This window comes from Diaphorina citri, unplaced genomic scaffold (genome assembly GCF_000475195.1).
Source record: "Diaphorina citri unplaced genomic scaffold, Diaci psyllid genome assembly version 1.1 scaffold60, whole genome shotgun sequence".
In the NCBI taxonomy this organism is placed as follows: domain Eukaryota; kingdom Metazoa; phylum Arthropoda; class Insecta; order Hemiptera; family Psyllidae; genus Diaphorina; species Diaphorina citri.
Window position 1 is genome coordinate 119338 of NW_007377497.1, and position 21352 is coordinate 140689.

Below are 21352 nucleotides of genomic sequence, written 5' to 3' on the forward strand. Positions count from 1 at the left end.
TGATGTTGTGTCAATGCAATTTCTTCTACGGTACCTAATACCATTACGAATGTAGGTATGGGCTACATTTTTCGAACCCAAAAATTTACGAATCAGTTTTGGAATTATGTAGATAAACCTACTCAGTTTGAAAAGCATTGCTTAGAGTGAATCGTGCACACATACATTCTGAACACCCAGTATACGTACCAATAGTTTTTATACATAAAAAAAGAACATCAAACATCGAATAAATTATTGTAAAACGAAATAAAATACATAAATAAAAAGCAAATATTGAAATTTCATTTTATCATCATTTTAGATAAACCTACTCAGTATGAAAAGCATTGCTTAGAGTGAATCGTGCACACATACATTCTGAACACCCAGTATACGTATCAATAGTTTTTATACATAAAAAAGGAACATCAAACATCGAATAAATTATTGTAAAACGAAATAAAATACATAAATAAAAAGCAAATATTGAAATTTCATTTTATCATCATTTTTGTAAATGGAGGAAAAAATGAATTCGAACGAGAGCTTTTCCCAGTTGAAAACAGATAAATCAACTTCCTATATTGAGTTTGATACCTGCAGTCAATGCGACCATTATTTTGAATTTTCCAATGACCTAAACGTATGCTATAACTTTGGTATGATCAATGATGACAATGGCAATGCTGATGTTGATGGTTGATGTAAAACTAAATTTTGCAACAGCTTAATTCGGTTATTTTTATCCGATTTTTAAGCCGAAATTTTCTAAATATTATGTACTTTTATTGTTATCTGACAGAATACTTTCAGAATGAGAGCTTTAATAACTTCCCGAACCATTTTCCAAAGTTCTCATTTTTTAAGAAAACCAATTGCCTTATTTTTCCTTAAAATTAATAGTACCCAATGACCTAAACGTATGCTGTAACTTTGGAATGATCAATGATGACAATGGCAATGCTGATGTTGATGTAAAACTAAATTTTGCAACAGCTGAATTCCGTTATTTTTATCCGATTTTTAAGCCGAAATTTTCTAAATATTCAAACATGTCTAACATTCAAGTAATTTTAATCTTATTAAATCCATTTGAAAAGAATAATAATTGACTATGTACTTTTATTGTTATCTGAATACTTTCAGAATTAGAGCTTTAATAACTTCCCGAACCATTTTCCAAAGTTCTCATTTTTTAAGAAAACCAATTGCCTTATTTTTCCTTAAAATTAATAGTACTTTTATTCAGTACAAATCTATGTAACTAATATTTTAAATGGATTACAATTGGGATTAAGTTTGGACAATAAATCTACTAGATCCTAGTAATTTTTACATGCGAATTTTCTCTGGTGCGAAACTACCGCTACTTTGAAAACAAGGAAAATCAAAAATGATTATAAGCAACCAATTGTTCATGACCCATTTTCTCTTGAAACGTACCAAAAGTTTATCCTAAAGGGCAGTTGAAATTAAATATTAGACGAAGGAAATCTATTAAAGTAATTGCGTAGTATGAACTATAGTGGATAATAATGGGAAATAGATAAATAAATATCTCATGAAAATATTGCTTCCTAATTGAATTGCTTGTTATTTGGGAAATAATGAAGTCTCTACAACTCGTTCTAAAATATTCTAAGTGTCTAAAAATAAATAATTGAAATCAAAAATTGACAAGCGTGCATAGTAATTTTCATGTCACAAAACAGCATGCTATGTACAGTACAGAATGTTATGAACTTTCAGAACTCACGAAATATGTACATGGGTGTAGTCAATATAGAAATTGATGGGTTGGTAACAAATAAGTACCTACAAAGGCATTACTTGGAAAATGAAAACCCATTTCCTAATTACCTACTTGGGAATGTTGAATTTTACAGTAGATAAAATAAAAGATTATATCGAGTCAACTAAGAAATTTATAGTTAAGATAGGAAATCATAGTAGCTATGACATTAGAATAAAGATGCTTTATTTATGTGTGTTTAGCTAAATTCTCTTTAGGAATGATTTAAACATTTTTTTTTTCTTCATTCATACCTAGGTACGTACATGTTTGATTAAAAGATTTCTTTTACACCAATGAACATCTTCGTAAGCCAGCCTACTTCATTCATACCTAGGTACGTACATGTTTGATTAAAAGATTTCTTTTACACCAATGAACATCTTCGTAGACTTAAAATCCATAGCAAATAATATGATTTTCAATAGTATAAAGTGCTAAGTAAAATAGAAAATAGAGAGAAAATTCAAGTGAATGTTAACTTTAACAAATGAGTAAGAATAATTTAGATACAGTTAAAGCTGTTAAACCAGTTTGATGATTAATTAGAATAGAAAAGAGCGAAAGATATCATAAGCTTAAGAATTAAAATTTTCAGGAAACAGATAAGAGTAAGTAAAGATATAAAGAGAATAGAAACAATACAGATATTTTTTACTCATCTAGTGGATGATACACAGAATATAGACAAGTTGTATAAATTGCAAAACGGAAAAATCCCAAATCATAATAGACATTTGACATGCATTTTGCAAAGTACCTAGTAATAACGCTAATCAAATCTTTTTTTACTTTCTGTATTCTTTTTTACTTTCATGTATATTGTTTTACTTAAAAGGGTAAGTATCTATACTACTTACCTCTATTTCTGCCAGTTATTTATCGTAAGTCGAATTCTGTTACTCACCCGCCCTGGATAAAAAGGGGTTCTCAGGATTGTCACTCGTTACCACTGCTGTAAAACAACTGTAGTAATCGAGTTCTTGTGGAAATAGAGTTCCCTCGTAAAGCCATCATGCATTTCGTCAGGAACTACTAATATTGTGCCTTAACATTGCAAACAACTCGTAATAGCAAGGATATTCAATAATAATTTGTACTCTTTTTTCTAGGAAGCCTCTTCGGAGTAATGTTGTAAAATAGTATACCTACTTTGAAGAGTTTGAAGAGCATTGTTTGTTCGAATTACTAGCAAAGTTTATGGCTGACAAGTAAATTGAAGCCGTAGAAGGACATCGAACTTTTAAGTCTAGAGTCATACCCACTACGTAGGCATGTAAATTATGTCGTACACAACGCGTAACTTGTCATTAGAGGCACACAGTTGTTGCTTCTCCAATATTTGTCTAACTTGTCTTTTTTTACTTTCTATTACCTTTACGTATAGGGAACCTATACAAGGTAATGAGAAAGTATTGCAATCGGTCCAAATTTTCAAAATCCGAGTGGTACGTACTAAAGTCGATTCTTTAGGAAGGAAGTCATAATTTAATTTTCTAATATTTAATCTTGTATCTTATTTACAACAGGTTATGACGACAGTTCAAATGCAGAGACTTACTATGACGAATATAAAACAAGTATGAAGGACGAGACCACAGTCTTTCAGGAAGCTCAGCCACCCTATGATCCAAAATATCTCAAGAACGGTTTGTCGTAGAGAAATAAAATTTGGTATGCTATCCCGGTATGGTCCAAGGACGCGACTGTAACAATTTGGCAAAAATCGGATAATCACCCATCCAGATATTAACCAAAGTAATTGTTACTTAACCCTCATTTCGTGGAAAATGTTGAAAAGGTTGTGAACAAAATATCTCAAGAACAGTTTGTCGTAAAGCGATGAAATTTGGTATGCCATCCCGGTATGGTCCAAGGACGCGACTGTAACAACTTGGTAAAAATGGGATAGTCACCCATCCTGATATTAACCAAAGTCACTGTTGCTTAACCCTTATTTCGTAAAAACGGTAAGAGACATAGAAAACCTTTGGTCATTCGGATGTGAATATTCTAATCAACGTGATTTTTCACGCCGAATCGAATGGTGCTACTCTTAGTACTGTCTGACTTACGGTTGAGAAGTTACGGGTTCGATACTTCCCTGTGTCGACAAATTTCCCTTTTATTCGTGAACCATTAACAAGTAAGCATGTGAATAGTTGATCCCATGGGATTTTTCACGCTTACTATGACGAATATAAAACAAGTATGAAGGACGAGACCACAGTCTTTCAGGAAGCTCAGCCACCCTATGATTCCAAAAGAAACTCCTCCAGAGGTTCAAGGAAGAAAAAGTCCTGGAGTTCCAAACATAATACGACCAAAGATGTGAATATCTACATGAGTTCGGCTACCAAAAACAATTACTTTGAAAAATTATCTACTCAGTCCAAAACATTTTTCAATACGAGGAAGGCCTCTTTGGAGAAGAAAAGTCACCCAAGGTTTGTATTGGATTGTAGTAAGAAATCAATACTCAGGTTCATACATAAGGAAAAAGAAATGGATGTAGCACAGCTCAGAGATTTGAAAAATGAAGTTGATATTGACGAACATTTGATTCCTCTAGAAGAGCTTTACAGTATACTCGATACTCACCCGGACAGAGGTCTTTCTGAACTTGAAGTTAAGAGAAGACTTGAAAAAGATGGACCGAACTCGTTACCTCAAAAATACAGAATCAATAATGTTTATGTTCTCGTTGGATACATATTTAGAGGATTTTCCGCTCTTTTGTGGTTTGGAGCCCTTTTAAGTTTCTTGGCTTATTTGTTGGAGGCAGAAACAAATGAGGAGAAGCCACAGGATAACTTGTGGCTGGGAATCATTCTTGCTTTGACATGTATTGTCACTGGTATGTTTTCTTTCTACCAGGAAAGGAAAAGTTCCCACATTACAGAGTCCTTTGCGAAAATGATACCGACAAGAGCCACAGTAATACGAAATGGCTCTGTCAAAGAGATTGATTCCGCAGGATTGGTAAGAGGTGATATTGTTCTTTTGAAAATAGGTGACAAGGTTCCTGCTGATATAAGACTAATTGAAATTCAAGATCTCAAAGCTGAGAACTCGAGTCTTACTGGAGAAGTAGAGCCTGTTACATGTACCCTTGGTGCTACTAACAGTTTTGCCGTTGAATCTAGAAATCTAGTGTTCTTCTCAACTAATCTTGTATCTGGTTCTGGAAAAGGTGTTGTTATACTGACAGGCTCAAATACCGTGATGGGTAAAATAGCAGGACTGACCAACAGGTTAGAGAAAAAGACAACACCAATTGAGCAAGAAGTGCAACACTTTATGCGTTTGATATCAATGTGGGCATTAACTCTAGGTGCTATTTGCTTCCTTCTTGCCCTATACATTGGATACAATTGGCTAAATGCATGTGTTTACGTCATTGGAATAATAGTAGCAAATGTACCAGAAGGCCTGCTTGCTACTCTCACAGTAAGTTTAACTCTTACAGCTAAAAGATTAGCAAGTAAAAACTGCATTGTGAGGCGCTTACAAACTGTTGAGACTTTGGGATCCATTAGAACGATTTGTACGGACAAAACTGGTACTTTAACTCAAAATAAAATGACTGTTCTTCACCTTTCTTTCAATAGAGAAATATATCACGTTAAAAATGGAGTCGATGTGGATATACAGAACTTTGAGACAAACACGACATACAAGACTTTGGTAAGAGCAGCATGTCTCTGTAGCAAGGCTGAATTTGAACCAAATCAGGACAATATACCAATGAGAGAGCGAAAAGCAAGTGGAGATGCCACTGAGGTTGGAATATTACATTTTATTCAACCTCGAATAAAGAGCATACAGGATGTAAGAAATACGTTCCCTAAAGTCACAGAAGTACCTTTCAACTCGTTGAATAAGTTTCACCTAACCGTTCATTTTTCGCCTCTAAATAAATATTTTCTGTTGATGAAAGGAGCTCCAGAGGTCATTATGGAAAGATGTACGACAATGATGGCGGAATCTGATAAAGAAGCATTTTTAACTGCGGAAAAGAAATATGAACTCGAAGATAAGATAAAGTTATTTGCTAGCAAAGGAGAACGAGTTTTAGCATTTGCAGATTTGCACTTGGGGCAAAACAATTTTCCTGTGAATTTCAAGTTCTCTACAGATCCTATGAATTTTCCTAGCAGTGGATTTCGACTCATAGGACTGATCTCTCTTTATGATCCTCCACGACCAGCGGTACCTGATGCTATAGACGCATGTCACAAAGCTGGCATTCGAGTCATAATGGTAACTGGTGATCATCCATGTACTGCCAAAGCTATTGCTATAAAATGTCATATATTATCAGAGACCTCTTCTGATGACAATGTTTTCACTGGAACAGATCTACGTAAGATAACAGACGAAGAGTTAAAAGATATATTGGAAACAAATAAAGAACTTGTTTTTGCACGGACATCTCCCTTACAAAAGTTGAGAATCGTTGAACTATATCAAAGTCTTGATGAAATAGTGGCAGTGACAGGAGATGGTGTCAATGATGCACCTGCTCTGAAGAAGGCGGACATTGGAATAGCAATGGGTATCACTGGTTCTGAAGTTTCTAAACAAACAGCGGACATGATTTTGATGGATGACAACTTTGCATCAATTGTTTTGGGAATTGAAGAAGGGAGACTAATTTTTGATAACCTGAAGAAATCGATCGCTTATATTTTAGCTTCAAATATTCCGGAAATTCTACCCTTCTTGTTTTATATTTTCTTGGGAATTCCTCTCCCAGTTAGTACAGTAACCGTTTTGTGTATTGATCTTGGAACAGACATGTGGCCTGCAGTGTCTCTTGCTTACGAAAAGCCAGAAAGTAATATCATGAGTAGAGAACCAAGAAATCCAAGGACCGACCACTTAGTCGGTAGAAAACTTGTGACGTATGCTTATTTCCATTTAGGTATATTGGAAACTTTAGCAGGTTTTCTAACATATTTTCATGTAATGTATGATGCTGGATGGGATCCTATGGACTTATTAAATATAAGGAAGTCTTGGGAGTCAAATAACAACTTAGAAGACTCATATCATAAAATGTGGACTCGTACAGAACGAACATGGACTTATTAAATATAAGGAAGTCTTGGGAGTCAAATAACAACTTAGAAGACTCATATCATAAAGTGTGGACTCGTACAGAACGAATGAATTTGGAAAGCACATGTCAGACTGCTTACTTCATTTCTATCGTCATAGCTCAATGCGCTGCTCTCATTGTTTGTAAAACCCGCTACAATTCCATTTATCAGCAAAAAATGAACAATTGGGTGTTAAATATTGGACTTGTTTTTGAAATTCTGGTCGCTTTTGTTTTGTCATATTCACCATATCTAAATAAAGTCCTCAAGACAAGACCAGTCAAAATGAAATACTGGTTAACACCGCTACCAATAGCTGTTCTAATCGTAATTTATGGTGAATTTGGAAAAATCATCAGCAGATTGTACCCCAATTCTTTCATGGCACATCACCTGACGTTCTGAATGGAAATTTTAAAAAATAAAACCTTGAATATCCTTGCCAAGTAGCTAAGTACTTACCTCATCTATTGTTTCTGAACACCATAATCTCATGAATTTATTACTTTTGAACTCTTAATACTAAACTTAGACGAATAAACTAAAAGTAATTTTATGTAAGTATTTTTGAAAATACCTACAAATTATTTTAATTTATTACTTTTGAACTCTTAATACTAAACTTAGACGAATAAACTAAAAGTAATTTTATGTAAGTATTTTTGAAAATACCTACAAAATCCCTATTTTAATATAAATGACTAGATTTTTCACTCAAATCTTTTCTGACCAAAATGATTAGGTGCTTTTATTTTAAGGTATCCATTATTTAATGCAGAGTGTTTCCGTAACCTGAGAGTTTATTGTGTGTTTTTCCCAATTTAAAACTTCAATGAAGCAATTAAATTCACGAGCTATGGACAATTTTCGTGTTTTGGGAAATAACACCATTGCTATTAAACTGTTTGCATGTTAATAGCCAAAGTATACTTAGCTCTATTCGCTTTAACAATGTTATTTTTGAAGGTTCCTTCTTCTTTTTCTTCCACTTGCCAAAAAACCCTAACTTACGAGTATTTTCATTACACACAACATAGGTACAGGTGTGTCTCTCATAAATTCACGTAGAAAACGTGAAAATAGTAACATGCGTAACTAGACATTTTACAAAGTCTTTCTTGGAATATTGACTCTCTGTTTAATTTAACTATATCTGCTGGGAGAAATGCATACATATTCTCAAATTCTTTTAATTTTGAAAGTAGGTATTTTCTATTTTCAAAGTATTGTAAGGGTTATGATGATATTTTCCTCAGATTGTTTCTTTCTTTTCATCGCAATATTCCGTCATGCTACCTCCACATTTTCATTTATTCTTTATTTCATTATGATATTTTTTCTTTTTACTTCATTAGAATTATTGTGTTCTTTATCTTATTTTTATTTATTTATTTTTCAACCCATTACTGTGTCCATAAGATTGTTCGCTATGGCATAAAGGAGGTTATTCAAGATTTCGCTACTTTTTTTTGGAATGAGTTTTTGGAGAAAAGAGCTAGTTTAGAGAAAAGTGCCACGTAATTTACACGTTATGTTAGGTATTTGGGCTTATGGATATCTAGAGGAACACAATAGAAGATTGAGACATAAGTGTAAACCTGTACAACAGCTGTTTTGCTCATCTTATTTTTATTTATTTATTTTTCAACCCATTACTGTGTCCATAAGATTGTTCGCTATGCCATAAAGGAGGTTATTCAAGATATCGCTACTTTTTTTGGAATGAGTTTTTAGAGAAAAAAGCTAGTTTAGAGAAAAGTGCCACGTAATTTACACATTATGTTAGGTATTTGGGCTTATGGATATCTAGAGGAACACAATAGAAGATTGAGACATAAGTGTAAACCTGTACAACAGTTGTTTTGTCACCAATTGCCAGCTTTCAGCATTCAAAGGGCTAATCTCATTCCTTTTCGTTTTTCCTTTCTTCAATTGACATTTTTCGTTCTTGTACAATTTTATTTTCATTTGATTATTGATTTCTTTTGATTGTCTGTCTCAGTCTTTTGTTCTCTCTAATTTTATTGTTCTGCCTTCCAAGGTACTTACTATTGATCAGAAAATCAATTCTCAAATCTTTAGGTCAAAACTTGAGGGAAGGCAGGAAGAGACTGAGGAGGAGGATAACTAAATGGAAATGGGCAAATAGGGAAACTCAATTATGGTCAGCTTATTTCGTCGAAAGTGTAGAGACTGACTTTCGATTTTTAATTCCAGTGTTGATCATCAGTGGAAATTCTTCTAGCCTTTTTATAATTTCATTAATTAAATAACTATATCTTTGTGAGATCGATGCCAAAAAATGGTGGTTTTAATTTGTTCAAACCAAAATCCACTAGAACTTCATTTGAACCAAAAACTAACGATATTCACAATAAAGAGAAGAAGAAGAGGTTTTGGAAACCATCAAGATGTAAGTAAATCTAAAATTTATCATTGGAAATGTATCTAGTGTACATAGGTCTGTAAATACGAGTGGTACCCATCTAGTGGATGATACACAGAATATAGACAAGTTGTATAAATTGCAAAACGGAAAAATCCCAAATCATAATAGATAATAGACATTTGACATGCATTTTGCAAAGTACCTAGTAATAACGCTAATCAAATCTTTTTTTTTAATTTCTGTATTCTTTTTTACTTTTTTTACTTTCATGTATATTGTTTTACTTAAAAGGGTAAGTATCTATACTACTTACCTATATTTCTGCCAGTTATTTATCGTAAGTCGAATTCTGTTACTCACCCGCCCAGGATAAAAAGGGGTTCTCAGGGTTGTCACTCGTTACCACTGCTGTAAAACAACAGAACTGTTATAATCGAGCTCTTGTGGAAATAGAGTTCCCTGGTAAAGCCATCATGCATTTTGTCAGGAACTACTAATACTGTGCCTTAACATTGCAAACATATCAACTCGTAATAGCAAGGATATTCAATAATAATTTGTACTCTTTTTTCTAGGGAGCCTCTTCAGAGTAATGTTGTGACATAGTATACCTACTTTGAAGAGTTTGAAGAGCATTGTTTGTTCGAATTACTAGGAAAGTTTATGACTGACAAGTAAATTGAAGCCCTAGAAGGACATCGAACTTTTAAGTCTAGAGTCATACCCACTACGTAGGCATGTAAATTATGTCGTACACAACGCGTAACTTGTCATTAGAGGCACACAGTTGTTGCTTCTCCAATATTTGTCTAACTTGTCTTTTTTTACTTTCTATTACCTTTACGTATAGGGAACCTATACAAGGTAATGAGAAAGTATTGCAATCGGTCCAAATTTTCAAAATCGGGAAATGGGTGGAAATATCCGTTTTGGGGTCCCCTGATTCCAAAAAAGTGGTTTTTAGCCCATGGTCTGTACGTAACGTACGTACGTACGTGTATCATCCTAAGACTGTTGTTAAATCCGGAAGAGCCTTGATGTTCATTTTGATGAAAGCTTCGACTCTTCAACAAGTTGTTATGCTAACGAAAATAACTGCATTCATGAAAATGTGCCTGATTCTCCCCTCCACTTGTGAATGATATTTTGTATAAAACGTTCGAAATAATTAGAGATAAGAATAAGACGTTTTCATACGCACATAAAAATGCTGAAAAACCGCCAGGCATGAGGATTTGGGATTTATAGCTTTTGAAAGTTAATAGAAAAGCTTCAGTGTGTACAGAAGCTAAAGCGATTTGATAGGGGGTAATGTGGTAGTGGAGAATCATGGATGGGATGGGTTTGGGAGGAGGAAAGTAATCGGGTAATGTGATGAGTCAAAAAAATAGTCGAAACGGTTGACTTTTCAGTCTTCGTCGACAAACAACTTGATCAAATATCATTGAGATTTTGTCGTCATTTGAATTTTTTGAACTTTCCCAGAAATAAAAAATTTAGTACCTACATAATTATTATCCAATAAGTAAGCCTCTAAAACACTCTCAATAAATTTTATTGATAGATACGATACGATCATAGGTACCCACTACCCAAGTCAATTGGTCAGAATTTAGAAAAACAAATAAAAATAATAATGATGAAATGAAAATAATAAGTACTTACATTTACAGGAATCAAAAACACTGGAACATTCAACAGGGAAAAGAAAAATAATGCGCGAAATGAAAACAAAAGCTTTATAATGAAAACACCAAAACCATGCAAATTCAGCGCTAATGAATGGCGAAATCAAAACACGTGCGAAAACACAAAATCCACATGGTGATTAGAAAATCATCTACTAAGATTAGAAACAAACCGATTGCACAACGTTCCCAAGCTTTGGAAAAAGTTCCCATGTGATTTTTCACGCGGAATCGAATGGTGCTACTTTTAGCACTCTCTGACTTACAGTTGAGGCCAGCAACCAGGTGTTCTGTGCAACAAGTCCATTGTTACAACGGGACATACTGACTCTTGAGTCCCACTAGACGTATTTTTGTAGGTACTAAAGTCAATTCTTTAGGAAGGAAGTCATAATTTAATTTTTAATCTTGTATCTTATTTACAACAGGTTATGACGACAATTCAAATGCAGAGACTTACTATGACGAATATAAAACAAGTATGAAGGACGAGACCACAGTCTTTCAGGAAGCTCAGCCACCCTATGATTCCAAAAGAAACTCCTCCAGAAGTTCAAGGAAGAAAAAGTCCTGGAGTTCCCAACATAATACGACCAAAGATATGAATATCTACATGAGTTCGGCTACCAAAAACAATTACTTTGAAAAATTATCTACTCAGTCCAAAACATTTTTCAATACGAGGAAGGCATCTTTGGAGAAGAAAAGTCACCCGAGATTTGTATTGGATTGTAGTAAGAAATCAATACTCAGGTTCATACATAAAGAAAAAGAAATGGATGTAGCACAGCTCAGAGATTTGAAAAATGAAGTTGATATTGACGAACATTTGATTCCTCTAGAAGAGCTTTACAGTATACTCGATACTCACCCGGACAGAGGTCTTTCTGAACTTGAAGTTAAGAGAAGACTTGAAAAAGATGGACCGAACTCGTTACCTCAAAAATACAGAATCAATAATGTTTATATTCTCGTTGGATACATATTTAGAGGATTTTCCGCTCTTTTGTGGTTTGGAGCTCTTTTAAGTTTCTTGGCTTACTTGTTGGAGGCAGAAACAAATGAGGAGAAGCCACAGGATAACTTGTGGCTGGGAATCATTCTTGCTTTGACATGTATTGTCACTGGTAGTTCTCGTTGGATACATATTTAGAGGATTTTCCGCTCTTTTGTGGTTTGGAGCCCTTTTAAGTTTCTTGGCTTATTTGTTGGAGGCAGAAACAAATGAGGAGAAGCCACAGGATAACTTGTGGCTGGGAATCATTCTTGCTTTGACATGTATTGTCACTGGTACTGCCTTCCATGTTTCTGTCCTTATCTCGTACTCTGCTTCATCGTTTTCTTTCTCCTTCTCTATTTATGCTTCATTTTTCATTATTATTTTTATCAACAGTATATTTTTTTTTTCTCTTATTTTTCATTTTGATTTTTATTCACTTATTTCGACATCATGTTTCACGTTTGTCTTTGTTCTGCTTCGATTTTATTTTGTATCAACAGTATATTTTTCTCTTATTTTTCATTTTGATTTTTATTCACTTATTTCGACATCATGTTTCACGTTTGTCTTTGTTCTGCTTCGATTTTATTTTTGGAAAACAAAGAGGAAGATCAAAATTTTTCGTTCTTTAAAACTCCCAACTTTTTACTTCCTTTTGCAACTCTGGACCTGAATTTTGATCTCAATTTATGTACCTACGTCTCAAAATTTTTAACTTGTTCGATAATTTACTTATTAAAATCTCAAAAAGAAACTACCTGTTAAGAAGAAAAAAAAGTAAAATATACGTCTCAAAATTTTTAACTTGTTCGATAATTTACTTATTAAAATCTCAAAAAGAAACTACCTGTTAAGAAGAAAAAAAAGTAAAATGGAATAAGAAAAAAAGTCGGTGTTTCCTTCTACCTCTGGATTCAGGGACAATATTGATTAACAATTGGCCGAATGAGAGAGAGAGAGGGAGAGGGAGAGAGAGAAAGGCACATTTTGTTGAGAAAGTTATGGTTCCAATCAGACAATTTATTTCATCTGGAGTTAATGAAATTTACCCTCCCTTTGTTCTCAAAACCGGAGAGAAAAAAAGGTAATTTAATTATTTTTTTCGGGAATAAATTTATACGAAACATAATAATTTCCAATGACATTTTTAATGTAAAAGAAAAAGGAAGAAACCGAAAGAGAGTAGCGGAAAGCGGAAAAGTCAGGGGTGGAACGAAAATGTTGAGCGAACTTAAAGATAACGAAATTCTCTTTTTGGGCAGGGTCGTCAACTGTGGGGAGGAACGGAAAATAACTCCTGAATTATACTCTGAATATTTTCTTAATCTATTTATTTATTTTCAGGTAGTTTGTTATCAGTGCAACAAAAGTATAGTCCTAGGACTCCTTGGGACTTGCTGAATGCTGGAGTTCACCGAAAGAGAGTAGCGGAAAGCGGAAAAGTCAGGGGTGGAACCAAAATGTTGAGCGAACTTAAAGATAACGAAATTCTCTTTTCCTTCAGGGTCGTCAACTGTGGGGAGGAACGGAAAATAACTCCTGAATTATACTCTGAATATTTTCTTATTCTATTTATTTATTTTCAGGTAGTTTGTTATCAGTGCAACAAAAGTATAGTCCTAGGACTCCTTGGGACTTGCTGAATGCTGGAGTTCGGTACATCCCCAGTCGGTACCCGAAAAGTGGTGCGTACCCAGTCAGTTTTTTCATTTGTTAGTGTGTGTTGGTTGGTATTGAGAAATCTACAGACAGCAGACAGCTGGGATCCAGTCAGGTGTATCATCCTAAGACAGTTGTTAAACCCGGAAGAGCCTTGATGTTCATTTTGATGAAAGCTTCGACTCTTCAACAAGTTGTTATGCTAACGAAAATAACTGCATTCATGAAAATGGTTTTTTCATTTGTCAGTGTGTGTTGGTTGGTATTGAGAAATCTACAGACAGCAGACAGCTGGGATCCAGTCAGGTGTATCATCCTAAGACTGTTGTTAAATCCGGAAGAGCCTTGATGTTCATTTTGATGAAAGCTTCGACTCTTCAACAAGTTGTTATGCTAACGAAAATAACTGCATTCATGAAAATGTGCCTGATTCTCCCCTCCACTTGTGAATGATATTTTGTATAAAACGTTCGAAATAATTAGAGATAAGAATAAGACGTTTTCATACGCACATAAAAATGCTGAAAAACCGCCAGGCATGAGGATTTGGGATTTATAGCTTCTGAAAGTTAATAGAAAAGCTTCAGTGTGTACAGAAGCTAAAGCGATTTGATAGGGGGTAATGTGGTAGTGGAGAATCATGGATGGGATGGCTTTGGGAGGAGGAAAGTAATCGGGTAATGTGATGAGTCAAAAAAATAGTCGAAACGGTTGACTTTTCAGTCTTCGTCGACAAACAACTTGATCAAAAAATATCATTGAGATTTTGTCGTCATTTATTTTGAACTTTCCCAGAAACAAAAAAATTTAGTACTACCCACACAAATTACCAATAAGTAAGCCTATAAAACTCGGATTTTTTTTTTTTTTTTTCCGGAAACACTCTCAATAAATTGATAGATACGATACGATCATAGGTACCCAAGTCAATTGGTCAGAATTTAGAAAAACAAATAAAAATATCAATGATGAAATGAAAATAATAAGTAGGTACTTACATTTACAGAAATCAAAAACACTCGAACATTCAACAGGGAAAAGAAAAATAATGAAAACAAAAGCTTTATAATGAAAACACCAAAACCATGCAAATTCAGCGCTAATGAATGGAGAAATCAAAACACGTGCGAAAACACAAACACAAAATCCACATGGTGATTAGAAAATCATCTACTAAGATTAGAAACAAACCGATTGCACAACGTTCCCAAGCTTTGGAAAAAGGAGGGGGAAATGAAATGAAAATGAAAATAATAATGAAAAGTGTTGCTTTTGACTGTCTCAATGATTTCTTCCATCACAATATAGGTTATTTTTTTTTTTTTTTTTTTTTTTTTTTTTAAAAGGAAAAAGGGTTTTTTTTCGTAGATTTTTTATAACTTATGAAAAATAAATGTGTATTTTTCACATGATAAAATTTAATTCTTGTTGAACTACACATTGTGAATAAGAAACAATGACTGGAATGATGAATTTGAAATTACCAGAACTAGCTTTGTTAATAATAATAATTAATCTTGTAAGGGCAGAAGAAAATACTTATTATGCCCAGATCAAGTGAGTATAAAGAGAGGTTATGTTAAGTTATTTTAGAGATAACTCAAGCACAAAAGAATACAAAAGCAAATCAGAGTCTTGTAAACAAACAAAACAGCAAACAAATGAAAATAAAATAAACAATTAGATTTTCAAAATAAAAATTCAAATAAATACGTGTATTTCTAATTACAGTAATCTCTTACCGTTATAAATCTTAATGCTTTCTATGAAATATGTACATGTTTAAACATGATTTATATCAAATAATACGTTTCTTATTATTTAACATAAAACGAACAATAAAAATAATGACTTAGAATAATTTGGAATGTAGGTATTTATATGGAGATCTTTGTTTATAAGAGAAATTACCTATATTAAGTTATTACTTTTAACTTTCAAGTTCTTAAATAGTAATAGCTTGTAAACATTGTAGTGACTAATTTATTTTTATACAAAGCAATAATTGAAATATTTACAACACATGCCTTTCATATTTCTGTAAAAATAATGACTTAGAATAATTTGGAATGTATTTATATGGAGATCTTTGTTTATAATAGAAATAAAGTAAGTTATTACTTTTAAGTTCTTAAAGGGTAATAGCTTGTAAACATTGTAGTGACTAATTTATTTTTATACAAAGCAATAATTGAAATATTTACAACACATGCCTTTCATATTTCTTACAAACTATGGACGGTTACTACTGTAAATAAATCAACAAATCCCAAAATAATGAAAACATAGGTGAACTAAAAGAACAAGTAGCAATAATACGAAATTCATAATATATATGAATGGAAACACAAGAAAAATCAATTTGAAAAATATACAGATCAGTCTACGGGGAAAAGGGGGAGGAAAATACTCAAACTTAATTCAGAAGGTGAAAATTAGTTTTAAATAACAAACATTTTGGTTTTAAAATCAAACTACTTTTACGTAAAATAGTTAAAAATAGAGGCAATCTGGATACCTTTATAAATACCATTAATAAGCCAACGCATCTTTGGTAAACGAATCCCTTAAAAAAAAAAAATCTAGATGACACTGTGTTGGTTTTGTAAAAATTGGGTATGTGGAAAGATTGTAGGTAAGGGTGTAATGTACTTTTTAGGAGAACGCCATTTATTGATTAGGTATTAATAATCTAATAGGTAGTTTTAAAAAACATTGCTTTGAATCAACTTAAATTTAAAATTGCTTTAAAAAGAAATCTAGATGACACTCTGTTGGTTTGTAAAAATTGGGTATGTGGAAAGATTGTAAGGGTGTAATGTACTTTTTAGTAGAACGCCATTTATTGATTAGGTATTAATAATCTAATAGGTAGTTTTAAAAAACATTGCTTTGAATCAACTTAAATTTAAAATTGCTTGAAAAATTGCTTTTCTAAATACCTACCTACTACCTACGCACCAGTTTTTTTTTTTTTTAGTCAATGTGTTCTCCCGAACGTGTAGGTAATACCTGAGTAGGTTTTAAAAATAATTAAGAAAAAATAAAATAAAGGTAGGTAAGTAGGTATGCACACTTAGAGCTAAACTGATTCTCAACAATTTTGCTCCAAATAATAAGAAAATAAAAAGCAAGGGGAAAAATAAATCACTCAGTTTTGTAAATGAATAAAAAATAAAACTTCGTTGCAATTATTTTAATCAGTAAGACAAATCTAATTTAAAAGGAAAACTTTTCTTTATAGATAGGAGACGATAAACTTGAACATTTAACGTAAACTTTCAATTAATGAAGAAGAGTAGAAAGTGTAAAATCGGGAGAAAGGAAATCATAGTGAAAAATTTGTTCCATAAAAATAACTAAATAACTTTGTAAAAAATTAAAGGAAGAAAAAGTTAATTTCTCTGGTTCTGTGTTGAGAAAAATATAAGAAGTTTCTATAACTAAATAACTTTGTAAAAAATTAAAGGAAGAAAAAGTTAATTTCTCTGGTTCTGTGTTGAGAAAAATATAAGAAGTTTCTAAGGAAAAAAAAAGTTATTGTAAGACAACTTGAGATTTCATCTAAAAAATTACAAGTAAGTCTAAGTAAGTTTTTATTTAAAAGGATTAGAAAGTTTGTTTTGCATACATTTTCCAAAGATCTTCTTAAGAGTAAGAAAAAATGTAAAGAAGTGAAAATTATACCTAGGTAGATTTTTTGTAAACATAGTAGGTATAGATGTAGACATAGAAAAGAGTTTGAATAATTTAAATCATATTTGATAGATTTAACAGTCATAGTTAGATTTAGATACTCGTAAAATTGTGTCTTGTAGTAAAGCTGTATCATTGCTTCCAATAGTTCAAATTATGTTGGTATAGTTACCAATAAAAATCATTTTTCACTATAACTAAAAACTTTTAGTTCCTCAAAAACAAAACGTAGGTTCTTATCACTTAAATTTTTGGGCCTTTCATATCAACTTCAATAGCATTCTCATAATTTTTATGTTTTTCAAGAGATTATAAGGCACCCAGTATTTCCAGATTTTCTTATTATGCAGCAATAACAAGTGTAACATGTACCATTTACAAACACTGCTTTCATTATTCGCTTTATTTAAACAGGACAATTAAAGAGTAAGTTTTTGTTTAGAGGAACTAAAGTTTGAAAAAGCTTTTGTCTTTTTTATAACTTATGAAATCACTGTTAGCAACAAAGTAACGAGCCCCGAGCATTCTCGGAATAAATGTGTATTTTTCACATGAATGGCATTTAAATAAAATTTAATTCTTGTTGAACTACACATTGTGAATAAGAAACAATGACTGGAATGATGAATTTGAAATTACCAGAACTAGCTTTGTAGTGAACTTCTTGAACAAGTATACCAACATGTATTTCCCGATAATACCAGAAATATTTTTAGAAGCTACATTACTACATTTAGGTACATATATTACTGGGATTTAGTACAGCAACTGTGTTTATTTTACATTCAGCTTTTATATCCTGCTCTTGGTACTTGTCTCCATGTCTATCACTAGCTTTGTAGTGAACTTCTTGAACAAGTATACCAACATGTATTTCCCGATAATACCAGAAATATTTTTAGAAGCTACATTACTACATTTAGGTACATATATTACTGGGATTTAGTACAGCAACTGTGTTTATTTTACATTCAGCTTTTATATCCTGCTCTTGGTACTTGTCTCCATGTCTATCAAACTCATCTACATGATTTGTTTGCAAAAGACGAGAAGAAACAAGTTCTGTACATTTCAGAAACATTATTCTTGTCATTAGATGGAAATACGTTACTTTGTTTGAGTCACTTTGAAAAAGTTTAATGAGTTGCTGCTCTACAAAACACATAAAAAAAGTTTTCAGAAAAAAAAGCATAAAGAACATAATAATTTTGTCAAGCTGATGAAAATTCTAAAAAATGGGAAAGAAGTGGAAATATCAACTTACCTTCCTTCCACCACTTCTCTGACTGACTTCCAACAGAAAAACAAATATACGTTAAGAAAGGAAATGATTAGAACCCGGATTACCCGAAGCTTAAGGACTAGAATAAATTTAAAGTTAAGAGACTAGCGAGCTACTGGACGGTGCTGAATATGTGGGACTAGGCAAACAGGACTAGACTATTTGAAGAAGTGCTGAACTTGGTGCATGGACAATGACAGGAGGGCGGGGAGGTTCTGCTGATATTGCTGCTTCAGGAAGGCATGCTGATTCTAAATGTTTGTTCAGATAGGACTTGAGTGCGAACGTCTTATGACACCTGTTACATTCAAAGTTTTTGTTCCCAGAGTGCGTCTGCATGTGCGCGCGCAGGTTTGATCGGTCAGCAAACGCTTTGCCGCAATGCGCACAGCCGTACGGCTTCTCTCCCGTGTGCGAGCGCAGATGACCTTGGAGCAGCCATGGCCTTGAAAACAATTTACCACAGACACCGCAGGCATGGGTCAGCTTATGTGTTAGAAGATGCATCGCCAAAGCTGGCATACTCACATAGGCTTTACCACAGGTTAGACATTTCTTTGCTGATTGAGAATCTAAAGACCGATGCGTCTGCTTGTGCCTGGAGAGATTGGAACTAGTTGCGTATTGTTTACCACACTCGGAGCAAGTGTACTTTGTTCTATTCTCTGGTGTCAGAGGTGAAGGCACATGGGCGTTAATGACGGCAGGCGATTTCTTTTTCGATCTGCCGTACAAGTGTACTTTGTTCTATTCTCTGGTGTCAGAGGTGAAGGCACATGGGCGTTAATGACGGCAGGCGATTTCTTTTTCGATCTGCCGTCACTAACAAAGAAAGCTTCGTAGGTGTAAGCGACTGTTTTAGATGGCGTTGGCGTTTTAATTGTGGTTAGCACAGGCGCGGGGGGTGAAGCACTTAAATCTAGAATAGCTTGAGCGGCAGTTATATCTTCCTCGGGTCTCCTATCATCTAACGAGTAGGGTCTGTAGATATCTTTCTTCTTAGGAGGTAATGATAAGGCAGCTCCAGTGCTGGTGAAGCACATGGCGAGGGATTTCTGTCGTGGATGAGTTTGGGTAGGTGGCCTGTTCTCATTGGGACTATGAAGCGTTGCATAGCAGGGAGGTGTTGTGGTCTCTCTAGGAAGATAGGCAGAGTAGTGGGACAAGTCTTGGACATAACCTGCAATCAGAGAACAGAACGAAACAAATGTGTTAGTGTGTTAGTATTAGAAAATCTACATCTTCATATTCGAGTAAATGGAATTTTAAATGAATAATTAAGGACAAGACTGCTGTACATAAACAATAAACCTGAGAATGTCAAATACCTACCTACTTCATTAAAACTTATGAAGATATAAATTACTATGTGATGAAATATGATACAATACAATTTCCATTTAGATTAACAATATTATTATCAAAGTAGCTTTTTGGACAAAATCCATTATCCTACTGAAATGAACCTCCGACGATACAAACTTGGACATTAGGGAATTGCACACAATACCTTCTTATTCACAACAGAAAGCACAAATAGGATCTTTCGGTATCAAAATTCAAATTTTAATAAAAACGGGAATTGAAAACGGGAGAAACGTCACGAGAGATTCAGTCATTGTGTTGAAAATGAACCGAAGTCTCGTTGACAAAAGGGTTGAAGACAATTTCAATTTGAATGGCCACAGGAATGAAACTTTTCTCTAATATTATATTAATTAAAGTTCACCTCAGCACCTCGGTAAGCTCGCCCAATAAAAGTCCATTACAATAAAAAAAAAAGGTCATTGCGAACGAACTGTTAATACACTTCTACCAGTTTTCCGTTTTTATTGTGTGGGACTGTGGGATACATTATGTAAATGCAGCTCTATTACCAGTGGAGTTATATCTACTTTTCCAAATTAAAACTTTTCAACCGCTCTTTGTGTTGAGGCTTTTGTAGAGCGGTGCTTTCTTTTATGGACTGTAATTGACTTTGCCGTCTACGTCAAAAGCTGCAGTGCAGACTATTGGATCGTTTTCAAAGATGTAGGATATTCTAGATTTGCTTTAATTTTGAGGAGCTGTATAAATTATTCGTTCGCCTTCACTATGTGAGTGAAATATTTTTAAACCGTAAATAAACAATAATTTTCTGTGTAAATCTACATCATCGCACTGCTACTTAACACAAACCAAAAAGTTTAGAAAAGGGCTCCAAAAAGATTATCTGTACAAAAAGTCACAAATGTTTCTCTGTGAATGCTGCAAAAGGAAAGGCTAGCTTGGCTTTGAGAGAAAAGGAGACTTGAAAAAAAAGCCGCATTAAAGTGGGGAAGGACTTTGCGAAACAAGTGCTTCCCCCGTCCCCCATCCGTTTGTTATCCCTTCTCCCCGTCTCTGAACCTTAGTGGCCGAGATGTCTCTTGTCCTTTTTATATTAATGAAGATAGCCGGGGATTATCTTGGACTTAGTAACACAAAAACCTGACTACTTCACATTTTGTACCTTTCCCCGCTTTCCTCTGATGTCATCCCATCTTTTCGTTGGCCTTTTCTTCGAAATCTGTAAACTGTGAAAGCCCGGGTCGACTTTGCTGGGCGGACAGTTTAGTTTTCATTCATTTTACTTTAATTAAATCCCTCGTCCTGACATTAGCCCTTTGGTAACGTGTGGGGCGAGATGTGTGCGGTGGCTGTGGGTAGCTGAATTAAATCTGTGACTCCCACACCGGAGCGGTGTTAATTTGTGGGATCTTTTGTGTTGGTTTTTAGTC

At 33.8% G+C, this 21352-nt stretch overlaps 3 protein-coding genes and 1 long non-coding RNA gene across 4 annotated transcripts in view; 2 read left to right on the plus strand and 2 right to left on the minus strand.

Annotated features, from left to right (window-relative positions):
- The first annotated feature begins 3287 nt into the window (after nt 1-3287).
- Nucleotides 3288-7317, plus strand: LOC103518361 (sodium/potassium-transporting ATPase subunit alpha-B-like). Its single transcript, XM_026830002.1, has 3 exons — nt 3288-3370; nt 4000-6769; nt 6859-7317. Exons 1-3 carry the CDS (start codon nt 3357-3359, stop codon nt 7282-7284), a joined length of 3210 nt encoding a protein of 1069 aa, XP_026685803.1. The 5' UTR covers nt 3288-3356; the 3' UTR covers nt 7285-7317.
- Nucleotides 7318-7371: 54 nt separating this feature from the next.
- Nucleotides 7372-8905, minus strand: LOC113471115. Its single transcript, XR_003393938.1, has 3 exons — nt 8726-8905; nt 7552-8477; nt 7372-7456 (listed from the first exon to the last, which is right to left on the minus strand). It is a non-coding gene; the product is annotated as an uncharacterized LOC113471115 (long non-coding RNA).
- Nucleotides 8906-8924: 19 nt separating this feature from the next.
- Nucleotides 8925-12109, plus strand: LOC103518372 (sodium/potassium-transporting ATPase subunit alpha-like). Its single transcript, XM_017447831.2, has 2 exons — nt 8925-9292; nt 11385-12109. Exons 1-2 carry the CDS (start codon nt 9172-9174, stop codon nt 12107-12109), a joined length of 846 nt encoding a protein of 281 aa, XP_017303320.1. The 5' UTR covers nt 8925-9171.
- Nucleotides 12110-18158: 6049 nt separating this feature from the next.
- Nucleotides 18159-21352, minus strand: part of LOC103518383 (zinc finger protein SNAI3-like) — a 59781-nt gene continuing 56587 nt past the window's right edge. Inside the window, exons 2-3 of the mRNA XM_026830019.1 lie at nt 19376-19773; nt 18159-19256 (exon numbers count right to left, since the gene is read on the minus strand). Of these exons, the coding sequence (XP_026685820.1) occupies nt 18747-19256; nt 19376-19773 (908 nt within the window). The 3' untranslated portion in view covers nt 18159-18746. The remainder of the gene's footprint in view (nt 19257-19375; nt 19774-21352) is intronic.